Raw genomic sequence first — 12723 nt, 5'->3', positions numbered from 1 at the left:
GCCACAGCATTTTTAAATGTGTTGTTTTTTTTTTTTTGGATGTTGCTCTATTGGTCCGGTGCAGCCTTGCCCCCAACTCTTCTCTGTGGGACCACAGCCTAAGCTGCCCACGCATGGTATACCACCAGGAGCGAGCTGCAGAGGGTCTGCAGTCACCCTTCTGCACACGCCTACTTCATTTTTCCACCAGAATAAAGCTGAAGTGCCTGCAGTGCCTCAGAAGCCAGCCGCGTCGGTGCTGCCGATGGGCCCGCACCCTCTGAGCTCGGCAGGTAACGAATGCCACCGCTCCCCCGGCGACGGCTGTGCCCCTGCTCCCTCTGCGCCGGGCCACGACCGTCCCCCACCGAAAACGCTCTCCTCGGCCGGGTTTCTTCCCGCCGCCTGACAGGCCGCAGCCGTGTTTTCCCTCCCCTTGTATTTCCAAGCGAAGAGGGCTGTGGCGCCGCGGCCGAGTAGGCCGCTACGCCTCAGCAACGCCTCCGCGGGATGTGCGCGCAGGGGGGGGTTTCCTCAGCTGCGGGGCGCGGCAGTAACTCCCGAACATGGCGTATTCGCACAGGTCTCTCAGGGGTTCCCTCCTCTGCCCGTTAAGCGCGGCGACCGCGGGAAGCCCCCCCTTTGCACACCTACGGCCCGCGGGACGCCGGCTCTCCGGGGGGGAGGGGGGCGGGCGGCGGGCGCGGGGCCCCGCCCCGGGCGGCGGGGGCGGGGCGGGCCCCGGATGCAGTTGCTGCCCCGGCGGCGCGGCGCCCAGTTCCTGTGCGTGCCCTCGGCCTGCTGCCGCCCGCCCGCCCGCCCTCCGCGACATGTCGCTGGTGGCGGAGGCCTTCGTGACTCAGCTGGCCGGTGAGCGGCGGGGGCGGGCGGGCGGGTGGCGGCCCAGAGAGCCGCGGGCGGGCGGGCCGGGCCCCGCTTCGCGTCAGGCGCTGCGCTCCGGGTCGCGGCCTGAGGGCGGCGGCGGCGGCGGCGGCGGCGGCGGAGCAAGTGCCGCCCCGCGGGGGTGCGGAGCCGACCCGTGGCGGCCTCGGTCCCGTGGGGGCTGGGGCGACGTGGGAGCGAGCCGGCCACGCGTGCCTCGGGGAGGGGCGGCTGTGGAAGGCTGGCGGCGGGAGTCGGGGGTGCTGGGCCGGGCTCGGCCCCGGGCGCGTTTCCTCCTCTCCGCACAGCTCCCCGCAGAGCGCGGGGGTGCAGGTTCACCAGGTCCCCGCCTCCACGGGGTCCCTAACGCCGAGCTATGCTAGGGTGCATCTTCACTTTGATTTAAGAACTCCTCTGTCTTCAAAGCTGTTTTCTTTTCTTCAGTGGTCCAAAAAAGCCCACCGTACGTACAGTTTCAGCAGCTGGACTTGAGTCCCGCTCTGTGGGAGAGCTCAGCGCGGTGCCATCCTCTCCCCGCTCCCCACGGATGCATGCCGTGTGTCCTGTGTTGCTCTTGTGAAGCTGAGAAATGTAGCGGTACCTTTGCTACTTGACAGTGCTCTTGTGATCTGCTGCAGCTGGGCCGGGTAAACTGGACGTGAGCCTTGTCGTAAAACAGAAATGTGTATCACTGTGGAGTTACTTAGCAAAAAATGATATTGATCTGCTCTGAAGGGAAAGAAAACCCCACAACCGTGCACCTCAGATAATTCCTGGCTAGGAAGTTCAAAATACATTTAGTATGTTGCACAAGCGAAAGTCAGTGCATTGGCCAGTTTCTCTTTATTTATTGTTCTCTGTTCCTGATTTCTTGCTGCTTCACGAGCAATAAATACTGCAAACAAACAGCATTTTAATTGCTACTGACCTGTTGAGGCGGAAGCCAGTGTTTTGTCCCAGGAGCTGGGTCTTCTGCCACTCGGTAGAGGCCCAAGTGTAAGAGTCCAGGTTGAATTCTCTACTATGAATGTACATGTTCCAGAGCAGGCTTGCCCCTGACTGGTAGTTAAAGTGAAGGTGGTGGATCTTGAATCTGGGTGTGTAGAGGTACCCACAGACAAGCTTGAGAGCTGCGCTGGGCTCTTGGGTTGGCATTTGTTGATTCACAGACGTTAGCACAAGCCATGCTTATGTTCTAAGGGCCAGAGTTCTGGATCCTCAGGATGTCGAGAATATGGTCATGATCAGCATTGCTTTGTGCCATTTACTAACCTTTATGATCTCTTTAGTATATTTTATTTATGTCGTGAAACACAAAGATAATGACATATGTGAGCAGGTGTTGATTCTGTTGCGTTCCTCTGCTCTGTGACCTTTATGAATATTCTAGAGTGACAGCTTCCTGATATTTACTTTTTTCTGGAATTACAACTACAAACTGAAAACTATACTGTATGTAGGCATCTCATTGCTTTCTTATTGAAAGCGCTGGTTTTTTTCACAACAACTTCCTGCTAAACAAGCAAATTGTTGTGGAATACAGCAACGACAGATCCAAATTAAGTATAGTGTAAGGAAAATGTGTGTTTGAAAAACCGGAAACAAGAAGACAAAGTTCTGCAACAGCTGGCTCTTTCCCTCCTTGCTGAAGCGTTCTTCATCTGTTCCTTTAGAGATTCTTGCCTCCCCTTTGGGATCATGCTGCTTGTCCTACTCTCAGACTTGCATGTTAACAATTGTACTATTAAGGTGGTGCTTTGAGGGCATCAGAGCTGCTCAAGTACTTCTGGACCCTCCTACAATTTAATAAGCTTAAAACAGTAGCACCTGATCTTCTACCTGCCAGTCACAGGTTAAGTGATGCTCATTTTCTTTTTATATGCGAGTAATATGTAGGCATCTAATAGAAAAATACTGGCAATATTCCTCTGTTTTTGCAGAGCAGAAATGGTTGGTGCTTATTTTATTAATCTTGTACTTCTGCTGGCTATGCAGCTACTTATTGTGACTCAAGGTACAGTACAAATCCTTGTTGCAGACCTGTCCACTGGATCATTCTTTAAAACAAAATTATGACATTGCCTTTGCTTTCCCAAAAGAGAATCAGTGCCAAAAGCAGTTATCTGCCTTGAAAACAAAAAACCCACCTTTGCCAGTGGGTTGTAGCCTTCCTAGCTCATCTGTATTATGTACCAGTCCCAGACTGAAACGAAATAATGGCAAAATCACTCAATTTGTTCATATGGAAGATTTTTCGGCGAGGGGGGGGAGTTATCCAGGATCTTGGCCAATAGCCACCACGCTTTTAGATTTCTGGAGATACTGCATATACACAGAGAATATTTTATTCTGGTACCAAGGAGATATAAATGTCCCACAAATATAAGAATATTTGTGAGGAAGAAAAGTGGTGTATCTGCAAGGAAGAAATACCACTTAACAATGACACTTGTTTTAATAGCATCTTATCCTCATGGTTGTGAATACTGCCTTTCTGTTATGTACGGATGGAAATGTAAGAATGATTGAGAATTTTTTCCATATCCATAAAAATGAAATTTGATTGACTTGTTGTCAAAGGTCCTGTTCATGAATATGACTGCGTTGTCATAGCAGTTGCAGTGAACTACTGCTGCTCTAACATGTAACAGCTGTAAAGCATGGGTTGTTGCATGCTGGTGTTTAAAGACAATCATGCCAGCATAGTTAGGTTTCTAGAAATGTTTGAAAAGCTCAGGGGAGGGTTTTAGTAGAGAAGAGGATCATAACTTTCTTTTACACACTGACTTGTGTATGTATTAGAAATTTTTTTTTTTTTAAGGACTACCTGTCTTCACCTTTCCTGCACCTTATGCATTCTGACACTTCTGACGTGGCTATTCACTGTCTCGGCACAAACTGAAACACAGAAAATACCATCTGAACATAAGAAAACTTTTTTTTACTGTGAGGATGGTTTGATATTGAAGCAGGTTGCTCAGAGCAGTTACAGAGTCTCCATCCTTGGAGATGCTCAGTACTGAACTGGAGATGGCCCTGGGCAACCTGCTGACCCTGGACCTCCAGAAGTGCCTTCCAACCTCAGCCATTTGGTGACCTTCAGTTGCTCAGCCTGCTTGCACTGCTGCGGTAATTCGGCACCCTCTCTGTGCAACATGCATTCACCTGAACATGCTGAGCATAGCCTGCTGCTGTAGTGCATTAATGATTAAATACAAAATGATGACTACATCACTTATGTGGAGTAAAACACTTGCTTTAGTGCCATTCAACTCTTCGCGTACTCAGAAGTATAAAAAGGTTGACGCTGTGTCTCAGGGAATAATAAACAAATATTTCCATAGCTTCATGAATTGCAAGCATGTTATGTCACATTTTAAATCATCTATTTCTGAACTGTAGAAAATATTAATTGGATAATGAGGTAGAGAATTTGTTTAGAGTAGCTCAGCATCAATCATGTATTAACGGGATAGGAAATGAGTGTTTATACTGTAAGAAGAATTAGAGTGCCAGCTTTCAAGTGGTCTGGAACATTAATCTTTCTAACTGTAGTAGTTTTGAGAAGCTGACTGCTCAAATCATCTTTAAAAGATTGTTGAAAAGATGTTTAATTGATCACTAAATTACTCAATATGCTTTGCTTTTTTTTTTTTTCCCCCAAAACATTAGTTTTAGATTAGTGATCAAAAGAGAGAAAATAATACCCTTTTTTGTCCTTTGATCTCTGGAAAATTACTTCTGTTTATTGCTGTTGAGTTACGTCCAAGGGTCTTAGGCTAGTTTTAATACTAAGGGAAATGAATGCAATTTGAAAAACAGATGCCCTCCTGCCTTTAGATATTTTATATTCTTAGTGAGTCTACCTCCAATGCAACATGCCAGAGCAAAAATAAATCTCTGATGTGCATGTTTTATGTATTGAGACAAGCTGCAATTTGGCTGAGAACAAATACACAGGGAATGAAACCTGACGACCTAAATTGTTCCTGCACATACAGACATAAAATTTAAACTGAGCATGCATTTTGTGCATCAAAATGTGCCCGGTAAATGTTAACGTTTCCTGCACATGTGAGGTGAAAAAAATAGTTATTCTTGCTTAATAATAGGTTATCTGCAGCACAGGTTGCTTAAGCTTGCTGCAGAGGTGCTTGTAGTCAAAAAGAGGTGATTTGAAAATACCAGATTTGTCAGGCTGTATGATTTTATCTTACAGTGTTCTTTTACATGTGCTTTTTTTTTTTTTTTGTAATCAAACTAAAAGGAATCCCTTTAACTCTTGTTCAGTTTCAATAAACAAGTCTCCTACAGTGCTCTTGCCAATTTGTGCTCAGACACATATGTTTTATGGCTTGATTTGAACCAATCTTTTGAGTGGATTGCCTATCTAATCTTTTTTTAGGTCGGGAGAAATGACTTTCAGAATTATTATAGTACAGTACATATTTCATTTTGAGATATTGTTATTTCTTATTTTTAAGAAGCAATATAATTACAGTTTATAATAGATAGAGTTGTTTCTGGCTCCATTAAGACTAAGCAGTCTTTCTCTAATCAGCATTTTATTGTTACATGTTTTCTGCTACAGTAGTATCTTCTTTTCTCATGCCAGGAATGAGCTTGCTCTAGAAATAACAGTAACAAAGCTAGTAAACAAAAAGTAACATGTGTTTTGATATTGTCCAGTTTGATTTGCAAGTGAGCTTTCATCAGTTGTAGAATGATTCGGATACCAGTGCTGTTTAGGAGCCTAACTGTTCAGCTCACAAGAGGTCATAGAAGAATGACTTTGGAGAAGAACCAGATTTTTCTTCTCTTTCTCACTCCTTTTTTTTTTTCTTCTTTTTTTTTTTTTCTCTGGTTCTTGGATGCTCTGTTCTCTGACTGTCCCCAGGCACTAACCTGGTCTCTTCCTGTAGGTTTGGGCCCTATGAACCGCTTCCATTCCAAAACAAGAATGAATGAGTGAGCTTGGTTGCTCTCCTTCTTTGCTCTAGTTGAACAGGTGTCGCATATTGCTGCGCTGCTGGGCTTTTTCAGCTGTCTCTTTTGAAAGTAAGTGAGAAACTCCAGGTGCATGCAAGCCATGGGGAGGACAGAGAGAAAGTCCACACCAGGTTCTGAAATTTTTATTATTATTATTTTTAAAATCTGGTCTTTAGTTATTAAGAAGATGACATAGATGTCCCATGAACATGGATGTTCTAGTACAAACTGGAAGAAGTTACATGTAGTAGTAAAACCTGTGAAATCTCTTGGAAGGATTGGAAGCATCAAAGGCAAAAATTACAATGGTGCTGCAAAGAATGCAGGAAAAATTGATACCAGTCTCTTTTGGGGCTGAAAAAGCCCAAAGAGAAATTTGGAATGTGCATACTGAATTGGAAAGTAAAAATGCTGAGAGATGGGAATTTTTAACAGTTCTCCCTTCTAGCTGTTGTATAATGAAATTGAAGCCAATGTAATGCTTGCATCCCTAGCAAGAACTTTCAAAGTCCAACTGCGTCTGTATTTTTTTTTTTTTTTTTTGCATTTGAATGCCATATTGGAGAAACTCTGGGTGTATTTGAGTGTGTTCACTGAAAGCCTTGGAAAAGAAATGAGGAAGGCTGTGAGGATATGATTAAGAGAACAAGGTAAACATTTTCAGATTTTGAAGCAGGGAGTCTGCAGTGTTTCCAAAGGTGAGGAAGAGTCTGAGAGGTGCTATCGCAAATATCACTGTCTGTTTTGGGCTGACTTAAAGACTGTGGGCCCTAAAGCAACGTCATCCCCCTGGCTAGTGGCAGTGCTTGGCTGGCTGACTGCACCAGTGCTAACTGCATTTCTACCCTGCAGAGCTCTCTCTCCTGCCTAGAGATCTCAGCTCTTCTTGCCCCTTTGCAAGATTCTGGCACAGAGTCTCTGTTGTCATCACTTTGTATTTCCTGTTACTGCTGTGCTTAGGGCTGTGGGCAAGATAGGAAAGAGAGAATGAAGGAGAGCCTTAATGAAAGGCCAGAGGGGCCAGGGCTGGGCGAGCAGGAATTATGTGTGTAGGGAGCAGCTTTTGGAGCAGGTATGGGATATTGAGGTCCTGTCTGGCAGGACACATGTGTAGGATCTCTATTGTGGATCAGAGTTGGGGTGCTGTGGATGAGGAAGCAGGGAGCTCCTTGGGGCACTTTGCAGAAGTGCTGTTCAGGCTGCCAGTCAAACATCCTTAGGGGAGGAGATGTTCAGACCACCACAGAGAAGAGGGCATCTCAATCTAAGAGAGCTTTCAAAGGACTATTTTAAAGTATACAAATGTAGATAACGTGGCTAAGAAGTGTCCCACTCCAGCAGGGCACTTAAGGCATTCATGGGTATCGTACCTCCACTGTGCTACTCTTCAGAGCTCCTGTGCTTGAAGTTTCACTTCTTGAGTCAGGGCCAAAATAGGGCAAGGGACTTAAGTAGCACAAAGGGAAGGGATTGATTTAGCTTTATAAAAAGCTATAATTAAGAATTATAGAGCTTCTTTGAGATGGAGCATTTATGCTGACTATCAGGAATAAGTAAAATAGCTCCTTCTTGTCAGGACTTTATAAATAAATCTTTTGAGATCATTTAGCTGGCACACACTGATTTTTCTGAAGAAATCCAGATGTTGATTTAGGAACAACTTTTATTTATGGATTTGAGTTTGTTGAGATTTTTTGGCCTCCTCTCCAGACGGGAGGCGTGATTCTGCAAGTGTGGAGATGCTGAGCGATCTCCCTCCTGTGGCCTCCCCCAGCAGTGAGAGTGCTGAGCACCCTGGAGGATTGAACTGCAGATGTGTACACTCTGCGAAGTCAACTCAAAGACAGTAACAGAATTGGACTAATGCTTAAATACATGCAATTAATAGCTTTCTTGGAGGGTGAAGAAGCAGATTGTGTTATGCTAAATGGCTGCTGCGGTAATGTCACATGCTGGCTCTCTTAGTGGTGCAGCCACAGGAAACTCAAGTTTGAGAATTGCTGCTGAGATTGAGTCTTTACAATGACAGTCTGCTTGATCAATAATTACTGAACAGTCATGATTTATCTGAATTGTAATATCTCAACGAAGGAGGCCTGGGATGGCTTTAAGCAAATGATGTAATTATTTGATACATGATTTAATGCATACTGTTTAACTTGTGTGAAAGTCGGTTTTCATTTGGCAAGGCGCTATGAAACACTTTTTGGTCCTTTGTCAGCAGAGCCAGGGAGTTGCTGATGCTTTCATTTTTTTCTTGGCCCATGTTAGTTTACAGGATCAGGCCAATTACATGAAATTGATCTGTACTCAGTGTGGATGGGTTGAACTGGTGGGTCTTAAGGAAGCTAATTCACAACTTTCCCGTACTTCCTTTATTGATCACTGTTAATGTATGAGATGTATATTTTTAACTGCTTTGATTCCAAAGTGGCTGCAGCTTCACTGTATTAATCAAAATATACCCCTCATTTCCTGTAATAAGGATATAGAAACACATCAGTTCCTGGCATTTTCTTTTTAAACAATGTATTGCTACTTGAAAATATGACCAATTTGTATTATGAAAAGAGAATGAAGTGATCATCTGCTTCTTTTTGATGCATCTTAACATCAAGCAGCTAATAATCCTCTTTCCTTCTGGAGTCTGTGGTGTAGCTTTCCGTGTGGTTTTCTTTGGGTTACTACATCTAGGTCATAGTGAGCAGCAGTCTTGGGAAACCAAAAAGGGTAACTGTCTTCCTGCTGATTGTTATGATGTTTGCTGCATAATGTTTGGAGATTTGTAAGTAATGTTGTTGGATGTGGATGTTGCCCAGATGTAAGACTAAATTTCTTTTTAGTGTTTACTCTTGTGAGAAAACAGTTTTGAGGTATCTCATTATAATTTAATCAAATTTCTACCTAGGGAGAGGCTGAAGGAAACTATGTGGAAATAATGTGTAAGTTAATCTCTCCAGCTGTAATATTGCAATACAGTGATTCAAATTAATGCCAACTTTCTTTTTTTTGTTTTTAATAGAGGATATCTTGCCTCTTGGCTGTTTTAACAGGCTTTTAATGCCATGTGAACCAAACTGGTAAATACAGATGTTTTAGCTTTCCTCGTTTTTATGCAAGTTTAATATCAAAGTGTTTAAGAAGAATATAACAGAAAGGAAACTGATCCATGCAAACCATGCAAATGTGGTGACTTTAGAGAAGGAGTAGTCTTAATTTCTATACGATCCATAAACTTCTTAACATTTTAGGAAATTGCTCTGAGAAGATCAAATGTTCCCAGCCCAGGTCCTAGCCTCCCCTACATAATAGCACACAGTGAACTGCATGGAGGAGATTGTTAGTTGACTGAGTACTTCATTTACAGAAGCAGAAAGAAGATATCAAAGGATAAATTGCTGGCATACTGAGAATTCAGTAAATTTTAGTTTGTAGGAGATTTGGGGCAGAAATTGTCTTGATTTACTTCTCACTGTACAGTTTCAGTACTTGAGAAATACTCAACAGGATAGTAACATCTGGTGTTAATTCTTTAGCCTTGATTCTTACTAGCCATAGGCTAGTTTTATCACAGAAGATTATTTCTATCTGTGTTGCCTTCCAAAAGTGTTATTGCCCCACCAAAATTCTATGGTATTGCTAAGAGCTGGCAACAACCTAATTTCCAGTTGAGTGCTTTCCTACAAAAACTTTTAACCTGTTGATAACTTCATTTCCTGTGCAAGAGGGAACATCTTGATGCCTGAATCCAGAGGTCTCTGGCATTTGTCTGTAGCTGGTATTCAAGAATGCTGCAGCTTGACAGCAAGTGTGCTAAATGAGTGGCAGACTAGCAGCGCAAACCACACCACATATCCTACTGCTTGAAACTGGCTATTCATACTAGACTGCTGAAATGGCTAAATTGTTGTTTAGCATATTCCACAATTTAACTTGCAAAGTATTTTGTGTCTTCTATTTTCACAGAGTCTTATTTTTTTAAGTAACAGGACTAAAGGCATAACTGTAAACCATGTATTTCATTACATCTCTTTCATCATTGTGAAGCTGCTTGGGGAAGGTGGATGGAAATGTCTGTTTCCCCCATTCATCCAGGCAGCACTGACACAGGATGAATAGTTTCCCAGTAATTCAGAGTGTAGGAGTTGAAATCGAGTTTTGTACACTCATAAAGAGACTCTGAACAGCCTGGACAAGGAATTGGTGGGGCTGAGGCACTGTAGACCATCTTGTAAATGTGGTGCTTCCTCTTGCACAGACTTCACTGGGGGAATGTTTATTGCAGCCTCTCATTCTTTGAATTAAAATTCACCGCTGTGCAAATATAGTATGTCCTGTTTTGAGAGCATTAGTTGGAGCTGAGATGTGTGTAGGCCCCAGGTGAGCTGCTGATCCCCTGCTGATAGTGGGGTCCGGTGCTCTTAAGTATCTGTTCTTACAGTATATGTGCATTCTCTCTTGCTGTCCCAAAAGTATTTGGGTAGATAAAGTCTTATTATTGAAGTGCAGTCTGAAACATCTGGAAATGTTGAAGTCAGAATGCTTTTTGAGTATCTGTCTCTGTCCTTAATGTTGCTCAAGTAAACATGTCACCACAAAATCTGAAAAATGTACCTAATGCAATACATTTTTTCAGTGGCAAGGAATTTGACATGACTGTCATGACTCATTCTGTGTTTTGGAAGTTTTTTTGTAAGAGCAGAAATGATGTATTTTCTAAGTCATTCTCTGACATGACAGGTGAGGAGTCTAGGAATCTGTTTTAATAGATAGTTACAAACCTGAGTAATTAAAACTCTACTGGGAACATGCAACACACCAATTCACAGAATTTTCTTCTAAAAGTCTAATTTGACACCTAAGAGCCTTGTTAACACTTTGAAATCTTCATTGTCTATGCTAAACTGTTAATAAGTAAAACACTTTGACTAACAAACATGTTGAGCTTAGTGAAATTTTCATGCATTTTTAGTCATCCACAAAACCAAAGAAGATTTTATGTAAGTGGTTTACTTGTTGTTTGACTTTTCCGGTTGTTGTGATGCTGCATCTGCTGAATTCTCAGCTTCTAGAATAACAAGGCTTATGCAGTGATGCTTTCTGTGTCCATCTCCCTTTAATTCTCACTTCTCAGTAACTTTTGAACTCAAGCTCATTTCAGACAAATTTAACAGGGAGGACTGATCCTGCAGATGGTTGTTTCCTATAACTGGCATTAAAACAACCAGTGTGGTGAGGAGAAGTAGGGAAAGACAACAGCATGCGGTTTGCTTGTCCTGAACAAACAGAAGACAATCCACATGAAAGACTAAATATTTGAATTCATTAAGCATGGGAAAAGTTTCAGTAGGGTGGGAAAACAACTTTTACTAAAGACTGCAAGCCTGAGAGACAGACCCATTGAAAACCACACAATAGTAATTCCTCCGATTATGGAGGCACAGGGAAGAACCAAGTAGTTCCTTATTCTTAAGATATGTAGAGAAGCTATTCCTTTAAGGCATACTTCTAGGCAGTTATTTCATCCTGTGAGTAGCTAATGATAAAAATGTCTGTTGCGTAGGATCTAACACATAAATGTGATTCTGTGTTGAAAGCTTCTGAAACTGAATTGACATCACATTTGTTAATTTTCTCTTTATATACCTGCTGCCTCAGTAGCTGTGGTTAGCAGGGAAACGAACATCTACAGACCAGAAGATTATAGTTGCTGAAGGATAAACTGGATTTGACTTCATTAGTGCACAAATGATAAGTTTGTGAGGAGTTATTATAGCATTAATCAACTTGATGGATTGGAAATATGACAGAACTGAAGCAGCGTGTAATATTAGTGCCTATTATTCTACAAATTGTGTCTTCACCTACATTCATAAGGCAAGAGTCATTGCTGTACATTAAAGATGTTACACACTTTCTCCTCTTGTGGAGGCATGTGACATCCCTTCAGCAATTCCTCCTCCTCTCTTCCCCCAACGGGGTTCTGGTCTCCCTTATCTGCATGTTTTCACCTTACAACGAATCAAAGGCAGCTGGGGAGCTGATACTTGAATTTAGCTTGCACCTTACGAACCTGGACCTCTCATGTAGCAGTGTGTACTTGAACTTCTTGCTCCATCAGAAAAAAATATTTCATACTCTAAACATCTTGGAAGAAAGACAGTGAGTAGAAATTGGAAGATACGGGACAGATAGCGAGTAGGTATTTAATTCTTTGATTTCCAGAGGATTGCTCAGGCTTTGTGCATATACCTCCAGTATTGTTGAACACGATCTGCTGCGTGCAATTCTGAGTGCATTCTGCAGAATATTTTTTCTAGGATATGAGTAGTAATACATGAATCTTAACATGAAGTTGATTGTTTTAAAATCGAATCTGTACAGTGACAGCAAAATCAATTATCTTTATCTGGTCTGCATACAAAGAACTGAAGGCCTCAGTTCCAGGCTTGTGAGCCTGTGTCCACCTGATCCAAACATGGTCAGAATCATGAGCTACCTCTGGAGACTGTCATGTGCCAAGTGCAGGGGGTATTATTTATTCATTTTCTCAGAACTGCAGAAATTTGGAGTTTAAGGTGTACTAATAATGAAGGCTGAGATTTTCATACGGCTCTTTGTCCTTGTTTCATGTACTTGTCAAAAGACATGGATTAGTACACAACTAAACTGTGAATTGAGTGAATGCAAAGATTTTAAACGACCCTTGTCCTTTCCTTCCCTCAAGCTGGGCATATGCTCCTGGGTACTAAGACGGTGGGATAAAGACTTCATATCATGACTAATGAAATTAGGGTCAGCAGATACGGTTCATGAAAATCTGTATGTGATCAGTAGAATGTAGAAAGAAAATTTAAGCTGATAAGGGTAAAC

The 12723-nt window shown here is 42.6% G+C and overlaps 1 protein-coding gene across 1 annotated transcript in view; it reads left to right on the top strand.

Moving 5' to 3' along the window:
* The first annotated feature begins 724 nt into the window (after positions 1–724).
* The window catches only part of MTX2 (metaxin 2), a 33936-nt gene continuing 21937 nt past the window's right edge, over positions 725–12723 (top strand). The window contains 2 exon segments of the mRNA XM_075028381.1: positions 725–784; positions 786–849. Of these exon segments, the coding sequence (XP_074884482.1) occupies positions 725–784; positions 786–849 (124 nt within the window).

This window comes from Buteo buteo, chromosome 5 (assembly GCF_964188355.1).
Source record: "Buteo buteo chromosome 5, bButBut1.hap1.1, whole genome shotgun sequence".
NCBI classification, from domain to species: domain Eukaryota; kingdom Metazoa; phylum Chordata; class Aves; order Accipitriformes; family Accipitridae; genus Buteo; species Buteo buteo.
The sequence above is the reverse complement of the archived record's forward strand: the minus strand, read 5'-3'. Positions and strand labels throughout refer to the sequence as shown.